Here is a 15556-nt window from a genome sequence, read left to right on the forward strand (position 1 = left end):
CCAATTCGTTACCTTTTTGGTACAGAACTGGACAAGACACTGATCCCACACACACGAAGAGGATTGCTATGATATCCTACATAGGGAAGGAATGCATCCTACTCAACTGGAACCAGCACAAACCCCCTACATTTAACCTGTTTAAACAAACTTTGAATGATAATTTGCATTTGGAACAACGCACGTACACTCAAAATAAGGGTGATGTTTTTCTGAGAATATGGCAACCGCTATGGACCTCTGACATTCATCCAGCATGGCTGGCCATGCTTGGACTCAAAAGTCTACAAAAGAGACATATACTATGCACTGTGACCATGGTTTATTTGATTTGATTATTTATGTATTTGGTTTACAAGTTTTCCTTTTACTTTAGGTAACCATTTCTTCTTTTATTCTTTTTGTTTTGATTTTGCTTTGTTGTTTTTGTCCTGTATGTCTTTAAAATGCTAAAAACAAATAAAAATATAATTGAAAAAAAAAAAGTACTACATGAGTGTTTTAGTTTGAAGGAATACCGGAAAAGCGTTTTCAGTCTCACTCGTGTGACGTCAGAGCGTGTGACTGCAGAGGCGATTACGGAAATACACGCTTAGCCGGAATAAAATAAATAAAGGATTAATCTCGAGTCACTGCGGGTGTAATCCTGTAACTCTGTCCACAATGTCCAGGCAGTCCAACCGAACTACAGACAGCAAGAAGATGGTAGGAACTTCCGCAGGACGGACTAGCCGGCCACACTAGCGATGTGCTAACGAATACAAACATCCTGCTGGGGAAAACTGCTACATTACTTTACTATTCACGTCTCTATTCAGATTCTAACCAGTTACGATTGCGTCTCATTCACTGGGGCCTTCGAGGTTTTACTTTAATGTGGAAAACGAGATGAAAACACACAAAACAGTTACTGATGTTTCTGAAAAGTGCAAGGTTATCAAGATAGAGTTGTATGTGTAATTAGTCAATAGGGACAAATAGAGTAATATACCAAACGTAATTGTTATCTGGTTAAGGATGAAGGTGAATGAAAAGTGGTTTCCAGTTCTTTCATCGCTGTCACTCATTTTAATGTTATTATTGTGAAATTTGTCTGATTACATTATGGCACAAATGTCAGGAAATTACATTTGTATTACTTTAAACCAAGGGAAGAGTAAATGGATATATTGTACCCTCCATGCAGAAGGCACTAATTGTCACAAAGCTCTTGTAATCGATTATAGGAGTCTGACCACGGAAATCTACAGTTCTGTCTCAGAAAATTAGAATATTGTGATAAAGTCCTTTATTTTCTGTAATGCAAAAATTTCATACATTCTGGATTCATTACAAATCAACTGAAATATTGCAAGCCTTTTATTATTTTAATATTGCTGATCATGGTTTACAGCTTAAGAAAACTCAAATATCCTATCTCAAAAAATTAGAATATTCTGGGAATCTTAATCTTAAACTGTAAACCATAATCAGCAATATGAAAATAATAAAAAGCTTGCAATATTTCAGTTTATTTGTAATGAATCCAGAATGTATGACATTTTTGTTTTTATAATTGCATTACAGAAAATAAAGGACTTTATCACAATATTCTAATTTTCTGAGACAGTCCTGTAAAATAGTCTGAATGGGTTGTGTAATGTCTGAACTCTGAGGTGGTGAGTTTATGTGAGAAAAGGATATTTTATGTCATTCTCAGCTTCCTTATTTGAGCATGAACAATCCTGGTATCGTTATCTCAAATGATTCCTATTCAATCAAGTTGATGGAAAAAAACCTGGTGATTCAGCATATTCCGGTAGCTTACTACCTGTGGGCATATATTGTTGCAGAACTTAAACCTGACCGCTTGAAGCAACCCCAGATAATCACACTTGGTTTGAACACTTTATCCAGTGATGATCTTACAGTATTTCGAAGCTCCAGTTTCATTCTTAAGGAATGGAAACCTCCTCGCTGCATCGGATAGGGTTAAATTACTGAACCTTAGATCACTCTGGTACCCTCAATGAGAAAATCATACCTATTTTGTCTTAGTAAAAGTTTTCGGTAGATATTTTTAGATTTTATTAATTTTTTTCACTTGCTGTATTTCATGGAATTGTCCTTATTGCAAACAATTAATAAAATACATTTTCATTTTACTTCAAACTATTGGGTTTTCCAACATTTCCTACCTGAACTTTGAATTAGGCTGGTGATTCTTTTGGCCTGGCAGTGTAGTTGTTAAGATTTCTTTTGATGTTGTAGCTGGTACATTTACGGAGTCATCAAGACATCTACTCTGAAATGTCTTAACTGAAAATGGTGACTCTCGCACAAAAAATAAATTGTTTGTTTGTAATGTCAACAGCGTTTGTGACTACTTGAACAATGAGTATTCATTTTTTTGAACACTGAGGAAGCAGAGTTGAAAGCAGCAGAGGTTAAAATGTCAATGTTCTCTTTGGGAGTGGCAATGATGGGTGGGATTGGGGATGGGTACATCACAGGGAAAGCACATGTTAGATTTTTGGAGAGAAAGTCACAGAAGTCGGACTGAGATGGTTTGGACGTGCCGAGGAGGAGTAGAAGAATGATGAGGTTGGAACGGCCTGGCAGGGCTAGAGGAAGACCAAAGAGGAGATTTATGGGTGTAGTAAAAGAGGACATGAAGTTAATTGGTGTGAGAGAAGAGCATGTAGAGGATACGGTTAGATGGAGGTGGATAATTTGCTGTGGCAACCCTTGAAGGAGACAGCCGAAGGGAAATGAAGAACTATTGTTTGTATAAACTTTGTCACTTCTACTGTCACCTTGTTTCCTTTCAGCACCAGGAGCTGTCCATAATCTCACATCAGTTTCAACGCCTCAACCACGTTGATAGTTTATTTTAGTTATTGGGACATTAAGGATTTTATTTATTTAATTATTTAAGTGGTCTGTATTTAGAATATCATGTGCATTTGCCACACTTATCAAAAAATGTTGCTCATTTGCTTGTAAATGAAAAACTTAGTATGATATTTTTGTTGTGTTTCTGCTTTCAGAACTCTGAGCTGTTCACGTTGACTTACGGAGCGCTGGTCACTCAGCTTTGTAAAGACTATGAAAATGACGAGGAAGTCAATAAACAGTTGGACAAGATGTAAGTACACTTTTATTTGCCATTTTTGCTCATCTGTAGTTTAACAATGGTGTGAATGCCTTTAAACGTGCTTGTGTTTGCACTTCTAGATCCTGTTATTATCTAGGGCTGTCACAATATGATTATTAAAAAAATATAGATTAATGTAGCTATTATTTTTTTCAATTAGTCAATACATTTTTTGTTTTATCTAGGTTTTCGTTTCGTTTAATCGTGGTTTAAAATGAAATCAAGTGAGATTAATAAAGTTCTGCAAAGTAATGCATTCAGGAACCAGATGTATCATCCACCAAAATAAAAGTTCAAGTCACCCAGGGGCAATACATAAAAAATAAAAATCAAGTGCAAGAAAATGTCAACTGAGAAAGAGCAACCAACATGTTTTTGTTTCAATTTCTCTTAAAAATAATAAAACTAGCATCAAATTTGAAACAGGGCATAAAAGATCCAAAATTTAAACAAATAATTTATGTCTCACTCTCCTTCAATTCCTTAATATTTCTATATCTATTAAACAGTTAAACATTGCTCTGTGGATCATTACTCTTCAACAAAAATCTTCTCAAACTTAAATAAAATCCAATAATATTAATGAAAAACGAGGCAGGACTGATAACAGACTAAACAAATCAAAACTCCACGTCAGAGTTTTATAGTTTAACATTCCTGTGTGAGAAAGGAACAAGCAAGTTAACAGAACTTACAGTAGTTTGTTGCCAGCTTGACACAACGGTCCAGAATGTTTTAACTTCAAATTCCGTACATCGCTCTAATACTAGTGTGAATGTTAACTGCATCTTCCATAATTTGCAAAGCACTGTTTCATGAATAAACAATATTTCCTGCTGTTCCCTAGAATCCATGTTTTCACCTTTTGTTGTGATCAGATGCAACAATGTTTTTATAGACTGTAGAGAATAGGGATGGGAGTCGACAACCGGTTCTTGTTCGGAACCGGTGCCCAGTGTTTCAATTCCTTGGAATCTTTTGGTGCCCAAGCGATATAAACGCTCAAAAATCTGGTTACATTGCAGTAAAAAATATGACAACAGGGCAACTTCCAATACTTGCCAAGTGAATATTTCGTCAAAGGGAGGGAATACTACCAACTTGCAAAAGCATTTGCCACACAGTATGGAATAACAATCAATGAGTGTCGTTTTTGATCTGCTCCGGACTAACTTCAGTAATTCTCAACCCAGCAGCATTAGCCACGTTAGCATGTCCTTGGCTAATAATACTGCAGGCAACTAATTAATTAATGAACACTGCCTATCATATAAAGAAAGCCAAAGCGGACCACAGGATGAGAATAAAGTCCCACCTGTCCAGTAATAACTCTCGGGAGGTGTGGCGGGGAATACAACACATCACTAACTTCAGAGGCAGTGACAACCGCAGACATGAGTGCGCCACGGGCAGAGGAGCTGAGTGGTTTCTTTGCTCGCTTTGAGACACCGCAGCAGCACTCGGGGGACGAGGAGCCTACAGAGAGGACGTCCTGAAGTTGATAGCCTGGAGCTCAGAGAACAACCTCACTCTGAACACCGGGAAAACCAAGGAGATCATCGTCAACTTCAGTAAACAGAACACCGACCCAGCCCCCCTCTACATCAACGGCCAGAGAGTGGAAAGGGTCCACACCTTCCGGTGTCCTGGCCTCCTCATCTCCAACAGCATCTCCTGGTCTGAGAACGTCACAACCATCACCAAAAAGGCTCAGCAGCGACTGCACTTCCTGAGAGTCCTCAGGAGATACAAGCTGGACTCTGCTGACCCTCTACCGCTCATCCATCCAGAGCCTGCTGACGTACTGCATTACAGTCTGGTACGGCAGCTGCACTGCTGCGGACAGAGAAAGGCTCCAGAGGTGAAAGCAGAAGATCATCGGCTGCCCCCCCTACCCTGACGGACATTTACACCTCTCGCTGCCTCAGCAGAGCCACTAATGGCGCTTTTCCACTAGTACTTACTCAGCCCGACTCGGCTCGTCACGCCTCCACCCGTTTTGTCCCCGTTTGTTTTTCCACAGCCAGGTGAGAAGTGGGCAGGTTGGGGTGAAGCTGCTGTGACGTACTCGATTGCGCAACCACTTTGTTCATGTCGGCGCAGATGAGAAATCAGCTGGAGCCGCGAGCGGCTGAGAGTAAAACAGCCCTTCGACATCCCTTTTTTAATTCTCTCCTCAGCCACCAGGTTTATGAACATCTGCACCTCAGAGTTGGATCAACAAACAGACGCTTGCGCTTTATAATAAAATCACTGCGAGCCCCGAGTCGCGCTCGTGCTGACTCCCGCTTCCTGATTCAAACGTCTGACGGCCCCTCCCCCGACCAATCGGTGGCGTGGAGGGTGGTGACGTCAGAAATAGTCCCTGCTCAGCCCGGTTAGAACCTCGACAGAATGGTTACAGAAAAAGTATCTGCTTGGCGCGGCTCGGCCCGCCTTGGCCCGTAGTGGAAAAGCGCAAGACGGGGGCGTGGCGGGTAGAAGCGAGCTGAGGTGGTACTAGTGCAAAAGGGCCATAAGATCATAAAAGACAGCTCCCACCCGGCTCTGACCTGCTTGACCTGCTGCCTTCAGGAAGACGCTACAGAGTCATCAGGTCCAAAACCAACAGACTGAAAAACAGCTTTTTCCCTAAAGCCAAAACCGCCCTGAACAGAATGTGAATGTCTTCATGTGGAATTACTGTTTTTACCGTGCAATACTTTTATATTATTTTATATTTCTTGTATATATTGTATATTGATTCAACACTGTCTTGCACTGGAAAGGTGATGCTGCTTTTAATCTCCTTGCACCCATGTATAGTGACAATAAAGTATTCTATTCTATTCTATTCATATTAGTGCCATTTTCCTCATTGTTGTCCTTTTTTTCCAAATGAGAATTGATAAGGGAATCGAAAATGGAATTGGAACCGTAAAAATCTCATAAATTCCCACCTCTAGTAGAGAAGTTCATCAACACATTTGTGTAATCGATTACGCCCGCATGTCATTTCAGCACTATTGCTATTGTTTGCTTAGTTTGATATGTCTTTATTTTGCACAAATGCATAAAACCATCTATTTTCATAGCATTTCTATTAACCGTTTTTTAACCTTGTGACAACACAGCCAAGCAGGTGTTCATCCCTGACCTAATGTCCCTGAAGGTGTATTATGAGTTTATTGCATTTATATTACTGTGATTTAGCACAAAAGTCATATTTTTGTTCTTCAGCATGTTAAAAATGTTATTGTCTGTTTAAGTAAGAAACAAAATGTTTTTTTTCCACACTTTTGGTTCCAGAGCTGTTGCTAGTAACCCGGTAAATTCTGCTTTTCTCTGTTGAGCAGAAATGCAGCCTAATAAAATTTCATTTTTCACACCATTGGATCTAAAAGAAATGGAATAAGGGAAAGCAAATATTTATACATATTTTTAGTGCAGAAAAAAATCTGTCAAAGGCCAAGCTGGATAAGTAATCCCATCTAATAACGTTTAGACAAAACCATGGATTTATAGCTGGAAAAATTCAAAACATTCTGTTAAGCTGACGGGACTTTGGACTGGATGAACTTTGCTTCTCTGGTTGTGCAGCAACTGCAATCTTAAGTAAGGATCAGGCATGTCTTCACTGTCCTTAGAAGGCAACACATCTACTCTGCCATTTGCCATCCGAGGTCAGACACGGCCCATGTTAGGATGGTGATGCATCATTTAACTTCAGACTCAACAGCCGAACCTTCCTTGACTCTTTAATCAAAGTTTTTACGATTTGTAAGCATCATCTGTGTGAACCAACATTTTACATTTAAGGATAAGGGTTTTGTTTTTGTCTTGGCTATACTTTGAAAGGTTAGCCCACTTTTCCTTCTCTGTCCTCTGGCTCTCCCCCGAGGAGAAGGAATTTCTTAATTTGTCATGAATATTTGTCACCTAGGGGCTACAACATAGGAGTTCGTCTGATTGAGGACTTCTTGTCACGCTCCACCATCGGCAGGTGTCAGGATTTCCGAGAAACAGCTGATGTCATTGCTAAGGTAAGTGGAAGTTTCCAGACCAGTCAGACTGTGGATGCTTCCCAACAAGGAGGCAGGGAGATGGAAAAGGAGGAATAACAGACCGTGCAGATTAAAATGATCAAAACATCCCAGTGCATGATGGGTGAAAGAGCTGGAGGAGGGATGGGAGAACTGATGTTTGTGGTTGAGCACATCAGAAAAGCTGAAAGTACGTAGACTGAAGGGCCCTGCATTTGTTTAAACATTAAGATAAGATTACATTCTTCTTTGATTCTTATGTTAATCACCTTTTGTCAAATAGAAACTATACTAATTCTGTTTTTGTAGGACGCATGTTTATTGAGGTTGACCTTTTAAATATGTTTTTTTTGTGACCATTAATTTAACTTTTATGTCATTAAGGAAATTTGTACTTATTGTTTTTTTATGTTTTTTTTTATGTTTTATGTTTTTTATGTTTTTTTATGTTTTTTATTCCCTTTAAGATAAGATTACATTCTTCTTTGCTTCTTATGTTAATCACTTTTTGTCAAATAGAAACTATACTAATTCTGTTTTTGTAGGACGCATGTTTATTGAGGTTGACCTTTTAAATATGTTTTTTTGTGACAACTAATTTAACTTTTATGTCATTAAGGAAATTTGTACTTAGTTTTTTTTAATGTTTTTTTTTTTAATGTTTTTATGTTTTATGTTTTTTATGTTTTTTTTAATGTTTTTTATTCCCTTTATTTCATTTGTTTATTTACACCCAGTCCTGCAATTTAAGTCTAAAAACACTTTCCAAAGCAAATAACAGACCGAAGCAATTCACTCCACTTTTCAACACATGTGCGACGAGGTCATTGAAATGTTTTAAAGCACTTTTCGTCAAAGAGAAATTGGGATTCGCATATCTCTCCCTCTGCTTTTTTAGTCCTTAAGTCTTCGCACTAATCTGCATTTTGATATTCAGTCAAGTCTGATGGGGAAATCAGTTGTAGATGTGAAAATAAAAAATAAAATCCAAACGTTGCAACTGATATAGGGTTATAGACGGACCAGGAAGGCAGCTCTGGGACTTTGTGCTCGGTGTTGCTGCTTTCTAGGCATTTCTGTTGCTTGCTGTGAGTTATTCCACAGATGTAACAACACTCTGGTTAAGGGAATTGGCTCACGGAGATGAAGGGTGAAAACAGTAAATCGAGAGGCACCATGGGGCAGTGTTTTGGATGGTGCAATAAATTATTGTGTTACGTTATGAAGTCTTTTGACCTTTTTTTAAACTCTAAAAAATGTCTTAAGTTGTTTATTCAGTTACGGTCATGTAGAAATCTAGTATCTGTTGAAGTGGTTAACGTTGGTCTAATTCTAACCGACAATCTCCCCTCACATCACCTTGCTGGGTTTTATTGTTGCAGCAGAATTGGACTCAACTGATTTAATTTCCCTGTGTGAGTGGATTTCCACCACAGAGACCTTGTGAAGCTCCTTTCCTCGGCCATTTCACCGCAGGAACCAGGGGTTACACAGAGTTTCAGATGAGATATTTCCCCCCTGAACGTGAACCTGATAGCTAGGTAGTACTTCTGAGAGTACTCGCAACCTTGTACATTAAGCTTGAATTTCTAAACATTTGTGGTTTGTCGAGTGTTTCTGCGTTTTATTTACACCATTCTGTCTCAGCAATGTCGGTTTGCATGTCCACAGTAGTTTGCAAAATCTGTCAACTTTAGGTTGCACCACACAATAGTCTTTAATGTGTATAAAGAGGAAACTCAAATGAAATCATTCAGCTGAAAAGACGCAGCATGGAAGCTGCAGAGTTGGAGTACGCTCCAGAATGGATGAGGTGAGAGCGCTCCCACTGTGAGATGAAAGCAGTAACATGTTAATATATGGTTGTTTCACAGCAAAAAAGATATAAGGAACAAATAAACATCCCCACGATTCATAGAAATGCTTAATATCATTGAAGTACTTATATAGCTGAAGCACAGTGTCTATTTTGACTGCTTCTTCAGGCGAATTGAGGAAAAACCTGCTTCACCTGAGTTAGTGTGTTTAATGTACGCTGAGGTGCAGACCTCAATGTATATTGAAAAGACGCAGGTTTTATGTAATCTTGTAGCTCCTTGATAAAATCCCCATGTAGCTTAAATTCTGGCAGCCATTGATCGAAATATGGAGTTTATTTTCTTCCTGCTGTAGTTAAAACCCACGGTCCACGTTGGGCTTCAACTTCAGTTGTTGGACTTCTGGCCTCACATCCTGTTTAATCTTTAAATCCCAGACGTGTTGACACATTGCGTAACGTTACCACCTCTGTGCTTGACGTTGATCTTTTATTTTTGTTGAAAAGCCGTCTTTGTGTGGATCCAAACATTTCTAGGAAGACTGAAGAAAAAGCCGCCGTCTTTGATCGCTGTGTTCAGAGCACATCCAGGCCAAAGCTACGGCCTTTTCCATGTTGATCGGCCATCCTTTGATCTAATATGCAGACGTTTACATTATCTTGCTGATTCTGCGTGTCTACACCTTTTCAGCAGCCGTAATAGTTATCTGCAGAGGTCTCTTTTGATCTTGGCACGATCTGTATACGCTTCAGTCACACGGATAACACAAAGTCCTATTTCTTTTCCTTGTGACCATTCTGTTTTATTAACTACCATAAAAATACTATAAAATGATACTTTCCTAATGAAATTCTTTAATGCAGTGGGAACTGTCTCAAAGAGGTGCGTGCGTGCGTGCGTGCGTGCGTGCGTGCGTGCGTGCGTGCGTGCGTGCGTGCGTGCGTGCGTGCGTGCGTGCGTGCGTGCGTGCGTGCGTGCGTGCGTGCGTGCGTGCGTGCGTGCGTGCGTGCGTGCGTGCGTGCGTGCATGGAGATAAGATGGAAAGTTAACAGATTCCCTGGATGTACGTATTTTTCACCCATGACTGTAGATATTTTCATTATTACTGTTCCACCTGTTGGATCTCAGCCTGAATAATAGTAACTTTATATATGTGTCTGTGTGTGTATGCATGTATATATGCATGCATGTATATGTATGTATGTGTGTGTGTGTGTGTATACATATATATACACACACACACACACACACACACAGTATTCTGGTAACTGGAGAGTTTGGGGAACATTTCTGAATTAATGTGCAACTGAAACATCATTCTTTTCCAGTGAGTAATGTCTGCTCCGTGTTCTCTTCCATATGTCTCTTCACCATGTTTCGGTCTGGCAGGTCGCATTCAAGATGTACCTGGGGGTCACCCCGAGTGTCACGAACTGGAGCCCAGCCGGAGATGAATTTTCCCTCATCCTAGAGAATAACCCGCTGGTTGACTTTGTGGAGCTGCCAGATAACCACAGCGTGCTCATCTACTCCAACATGCTGTGCGGAGTCCTCAGAGGAGCCCTGGAGATGGTAAACGCAGCACTAGACACGGCCTCATTTAATGGAGAAGGTTGTTGTTCACAATCATCCCAAAGAGGGAGCAAATTACTGTGTGTAGCAGCTTCAAAAGTAAAACAAATAGTTTTCTTTTCTGCAAGTATGTGTTGTTTCTGCTTAGAAATGTACCTGATTTTATTTTTCAAATTTAGGTCCAGATGGCTGTGGATGTGAAATTTGTTCTCGACACTCTGAGAGGCGACAACGTCACAGAAATTCGCATGAAATTCATTAAGAGGATTGAAGAAAACCTCCCTGCAGGAGATGAGTGAGAGAAACAAAACTTACTGAATGAGGACTTATTCATACATGAACATTTTCACACTATAAAGAAAGGATGAAGGACGTGATTCCACCCATCACATGAAAGAACCGGAAAAGTAAATCCTAACAGCTTGATGGACCTTTACTTTAGTCCAACTTGAGGTGTTAGTAAGGAGGTATGTATGTGAAGAAATAATCAATAAGATTGGCACTGACATCTGATCCACTTAGAGACTCTTTTTTTTCTTTCTTTTTTTTTTTTTAAGAACGTACCTAAATGACGTCACTCCTGGGGCGACCACGTATTGTATTTTTTTTTCTTTGCATTTCTGGCACCAACCCCAGTTTAAAAACACTTATTTCCCTTGATGTTTGCCCTTTTTTTGGATCTGTTTTATTTCATACCCTTAAAAAATGAAATGTAATTCTGTATTACCGCCAACTGCCTGGCATGTTAATTTATATTGATGGGTATCTAAAGTAAGATCTATCTATTTCATCTGATGCTTTCCTCATGTTTTTGACGTGACGCCTGACCAGGAACGGGTTAAACTCATGCAAGAATGCACAAATACAGCCTCCTCTTTACCACCTTGCTGTTTCTGATTTCAGGTATTCCTAAAGCGCACGGCAGCTGCTCCGCAGAGACAAACAATAAGAGACCCTAATGCCAGTTTTGCCGTGTTTTTTCGGTGCATGTGGAAGTTATTTGTGTGTGTGCGTGCAGAAAAGCTCCCAAGGGCTTGCTTGTGTTTGTCACACCTGTGAATGGCTTTACATCACCCCAGAAATAACGAGCAGAACGTCCCAGTTGGACGCAGAGCACACCTCGTCAATATCTGAACACAGAGACAGCTATTCATATGTGCACATGCACAAATCATTCCCGCGCCCACTTTAGAAGAAAAAAGGAAAAGAATCTGGTCTGGATACCATGCGAACATTAGCCATGCTTTTTTCTCTTTTTTTTCTCTTTTTTTTTGTGCGTGCGTGTTCGTGTGCAACAGAACAACACTGGTACCAAACCCACGAGGCTACTGAAGGGAGCCGGAGGATGAGATTGTCAGAGAGGGATTTCCTTTTGGAGTAAACTGTCAGCTATTAGCTGCTGGAAACCTAGAGGCCCTGCACATCCTATTTTATAGCCGCTATTACATCAACCCATGTCTGCTTTTACGGCTTCAGCGGGAGCGTCGTCTGGAATCCTCCAGACGCCCGCCAGAGGTCGCTGTCTGCATTACGGTTCCCTCCAGATCGTTTCCCTCCAGGATGAAGCAATGTACGTATAGCTCTTTTTGGCCGAGAATATTGCGGTAGAAATACATTCCCTTATTTGTGGGAGGAGAGGCCGGAGCTGCCAGAAAACATAAATAATAGGCTTTTTCAGATTAGGAATATGGAAAGATGATCCGAGGCATTTGAGGAGACCGGCCCATGCCAGTATGAGGCTCTAGCTTTGATTTGGCTCAAGATTAAAGAGACGGTGACATCATGCTGCCTTTGTACTCCGTAAAATGTATTATATGTGGACTTCTGATTATTATTTATTGCCTCTGCCCGCTTCTTTCTCGGCCTGTGATTGTCTTAGGGGGTCAGGAGGGTAAAGTGGAAGCCCTGAGAGGGCCAGCGGGGCACATTAACCTCTGCATGCCACCGAGCAGACTCTCAACACATCACACGCGCATACCTGTACACCCTGTTGGCCTATGACGAGCAGGACATGACAGTCCTCTTTGTGCACAGAGGTGCAATGACTTGGCAGGCATGGAGTCGTCCACCTCGGGGGTGGACAGACAGCTGCACTGGCGAAAGCCTGCGCCAACCCTCAATATGCTCACAGGAGTCTAGTCCTGACAAATACATAGGCGCATAGCTGCAACATGCTGCGCACGGAGGCCAGAGCGAGAATGAATTTATTACCACCGCCCTACTTCACAAATAGGTTGTAAGACACGCCGAGGACTTTGTCCAAACATTCAAATCAGCTAATTTTTCTTCTCGGCTCTTAAAACTAACACCAATATTTCTGGAGAGAGTTTTGTGTTAATGGTTTTTGCAGTTTTTACCCAAGCCTAAGTTGAATGAAACACTTTGAGGGGGAAAAATAGTTTGTTATAGAGATGCTTCAGTCTTACTGAGCCACGCAGAACTACTTGAAGATGCTGCTTTTTATTATCCATTGTTTTTCCTCTCCCCCCGTCTGTCTCCTTTCGTATTTGTTTAAACTGCTCTATCTGGGACATTCCCCATCGCTCATACCAGGCACCGTATGTTCCGTGTTTCCCTTCACTGCTTTCCGCAAAAATATTTCATTTCACTAATGCTGTTCTTTGCAGCTGCCTATATTTTTTAGAAAACTTTATTAGTGCAGACCTGGAAAACAAGTAGCAAATGTTACAGGCCCGAGACAGCATGCGCTGATCTGCTTTAAGCCAGATAAATGTTTCCATCTGGCCTTTATGGGAACCAAATGGTGAAAGGCACGCTGTGACAGCGAGGCCTGGCGCACACACACACACACACACACACACACACACACTGGTGCTGACCTGCACTTATTGAATACCGCATCCCTTTCTTCTCCTTCCACTTCATCCATTTTCACCAACTGTTACTTGTAGTTTGCCCATTTTATTTTCCCAGACCTGCCTATGATTTAAATAATTTTCCCCCTTTTTTTTTTTCTCCCCCCTTTGTTATAACCTTCTGATATGTGAAAAGCAAAGCCGCCTTGCACGTATCACAGAGAGGATGTGTAATAGTCTGTCTTTTGGAAATGTTCTGCATCTGATGGGAAACGGGCCTCTGGTGAGGAACAACGGCGGACTGATTCAGTCACCCAGGACTTCCACAGCTTTCCTGAGTGTGTGTTTTACATATGTTCAGCGGAAAGATGGAGCATGAGAAGGACGAGTGGAAAGCACACTGTCTGGAGAGAATGCAGTGAGTCAGCAAACGACTGCGTTAATTGTTAAAATGCCAGAAAATGTGAATGTTCCTGGGCTTTGTCATGGCAGAGAGAGGAGGTTGATTTAACAAGCGTGTTGATAGTCTGGATAGTCTTTTTTTCTCTCTCTCTGGTCCAGAGACACAGTGTACACTTGTTTCCAAAAAATATTTGAACCAAGGATTGGTCTGACTATAATAAATGTTTTAATTCCTTCGAGTCCAGATTAGTTGGGATCATCTCGGGGCGAGGTTTGTTTTTGGTACAATAAAGGTTCGGGTGCGAACATTCAAACTTAGATCATCTAGTCCATATTAATTTATTCCAACAACATATTGTAAGTTAATGTTAATTTTATATGCTCGTGTCCTCAAAAGTCAAGTATGTAATATGATGGCGAATGCTTGGCTCAGAGATGCTATTGCACATTGTCTGTCGTCATCAGTCTTGGTGCATGTATTTAGATAAAAATGGATTCTGGATCTCTAATCCCACACGCCTTTTAAAAAAAAAACATATTGCCTAAAATTTGGGATTAGATGAAACTGAAAAACTGAAATGAATGAACATACTTTGGGTTTATATAGCTTAAGATGAGACAAAAGTTAAAGTAAATGCAGGAAAACCTAACTAACCTTTAAAAAAAATGTGATTTATTACCTTCCGCACTTTCCCAACTTTTTCTGATTTGTAGTTTCAGTTGGCAGAGCACTTGTCTAACTTAACATACCCCATGTGATTCTCTCAGATTGAGCACATGTTATTTTCCAGATTTATGTGACTAAATACTTCTATAAACAAATATGGATGTGGTTTCGAGAGGCAATTATGAGCTGATTTTGGTATTCAGTCGCAGCAAGTGCCCGCTGAGAGCTGCTACAGCATCTGTAAGCCATTTGGATTATGAATTATCATCTATTTGCAAACAGTTGACTACTTACTATAAATTTAATAACTCATGCTTCACTCAGCCATTTAGCGTGGGTCATATATTTAGGAGGAAATTAAAAGTTATTAGGTTTCCACTGACTTATGTTTGGGTCATCAGTAGTTTTGGCAGGAAGAACTGAACACAAAAACAAAACATTCAAAATAAAAGCGCGGGTCAGATTCAGGTAACAGACACCAGCGTCATAAGATTCTTGTTTTTGCCTTTTCGAGACATGTTGGGTTTGTACAAAGTTTGTACAAAGCTTTGTCTCATTTCTGTTGCGCCAGCAGCCCTGCTGGTTCCACAAGCATTTAAGGGATGGCCCGGATGATACCAAGCCGTTTCAAGCCTTGTTTAGTTTTTCCTTCTTTCCTTTCTTCTTGGAGGAGAGCAGCTAAGCTTCTTTCACTCTGGTACCAATTTCCCCCTGCTTTTTTGTTCTTCCTACCATCTACTTCTTCTTTTAGGTTTTAAACATCCCTGGCGGTACAGGTTTTACCCATTCCAGACCCTTCTTATTTTCTACCTCTTTTTCCCACAATATTCAATATTTGCCCAACCTCTTTTCTTGACCCTGCTGCCCCTCGATTTCATTAATATAACAGCATGGAGCAGTCTTTTTAAGAAAAAGTTAGCAGAATCAAAGTAAATGAATATATATATATATATATATATATATATATATAATTTATTGTCAGGCTTTTTCCTCCAAATTCACATATGTATGCATATGTTTATACCTCTGTCCTAGGCAGTAATAAGTATGATCCAGCTGAAAAGCATAATGCTTTTCATCCATCCGTCCAGTTTCTCCACATACACAGGGTCGCAGGGATCGGC

The 15556-nt window shown here is 40.4% G+C and overlaps 1 protein-coding gene across 1 annotated transcript; it reads left to right on the forward strand.

Annotated features, from left to right (window-relative positions):
• Positions 1–550: 550 nt before the first annotated feature.
• Positions 551–14083, forward strand: trappc3 (trafficking protein particle complex subunit 3). Its single transcript, XM_061742779.1, has 5 exons — positions 551–705; positions 3030–3127; positions 7059–7158; positions 10365–10547; positions 10727–14083. The coding sequence occupies exons 1-5, from the start codon at positions 664–666 to the stop codon at positions 10844–10846; spliced, it is 543 nt and encodes a 180-aa protein (XP_061598763.1). The 5' UTR covers positions 551–663; the 3' UTR covers positions 10847–14083.
• The last annotated feature ends 1473 nt before the right edge of the window (positions 14084–15556 follow it).

The sequence above is a fragment of the Cololabis saira genome, chromosome 15 (genome assembly GCF_033807715.1).
Source record: "Cololabis saira isolate AMF1-May2022 chromosome 15, fColSai1.1, whole genome shotgun sequence".
In the NCBI taxonomy this organism is placed as follows: domain Eukaryota; kingdom Metazoa; phylum Chordata; class Actinopteri; order Beloniformes; family Belonidae; genus Cololabis; species Cololabis saira.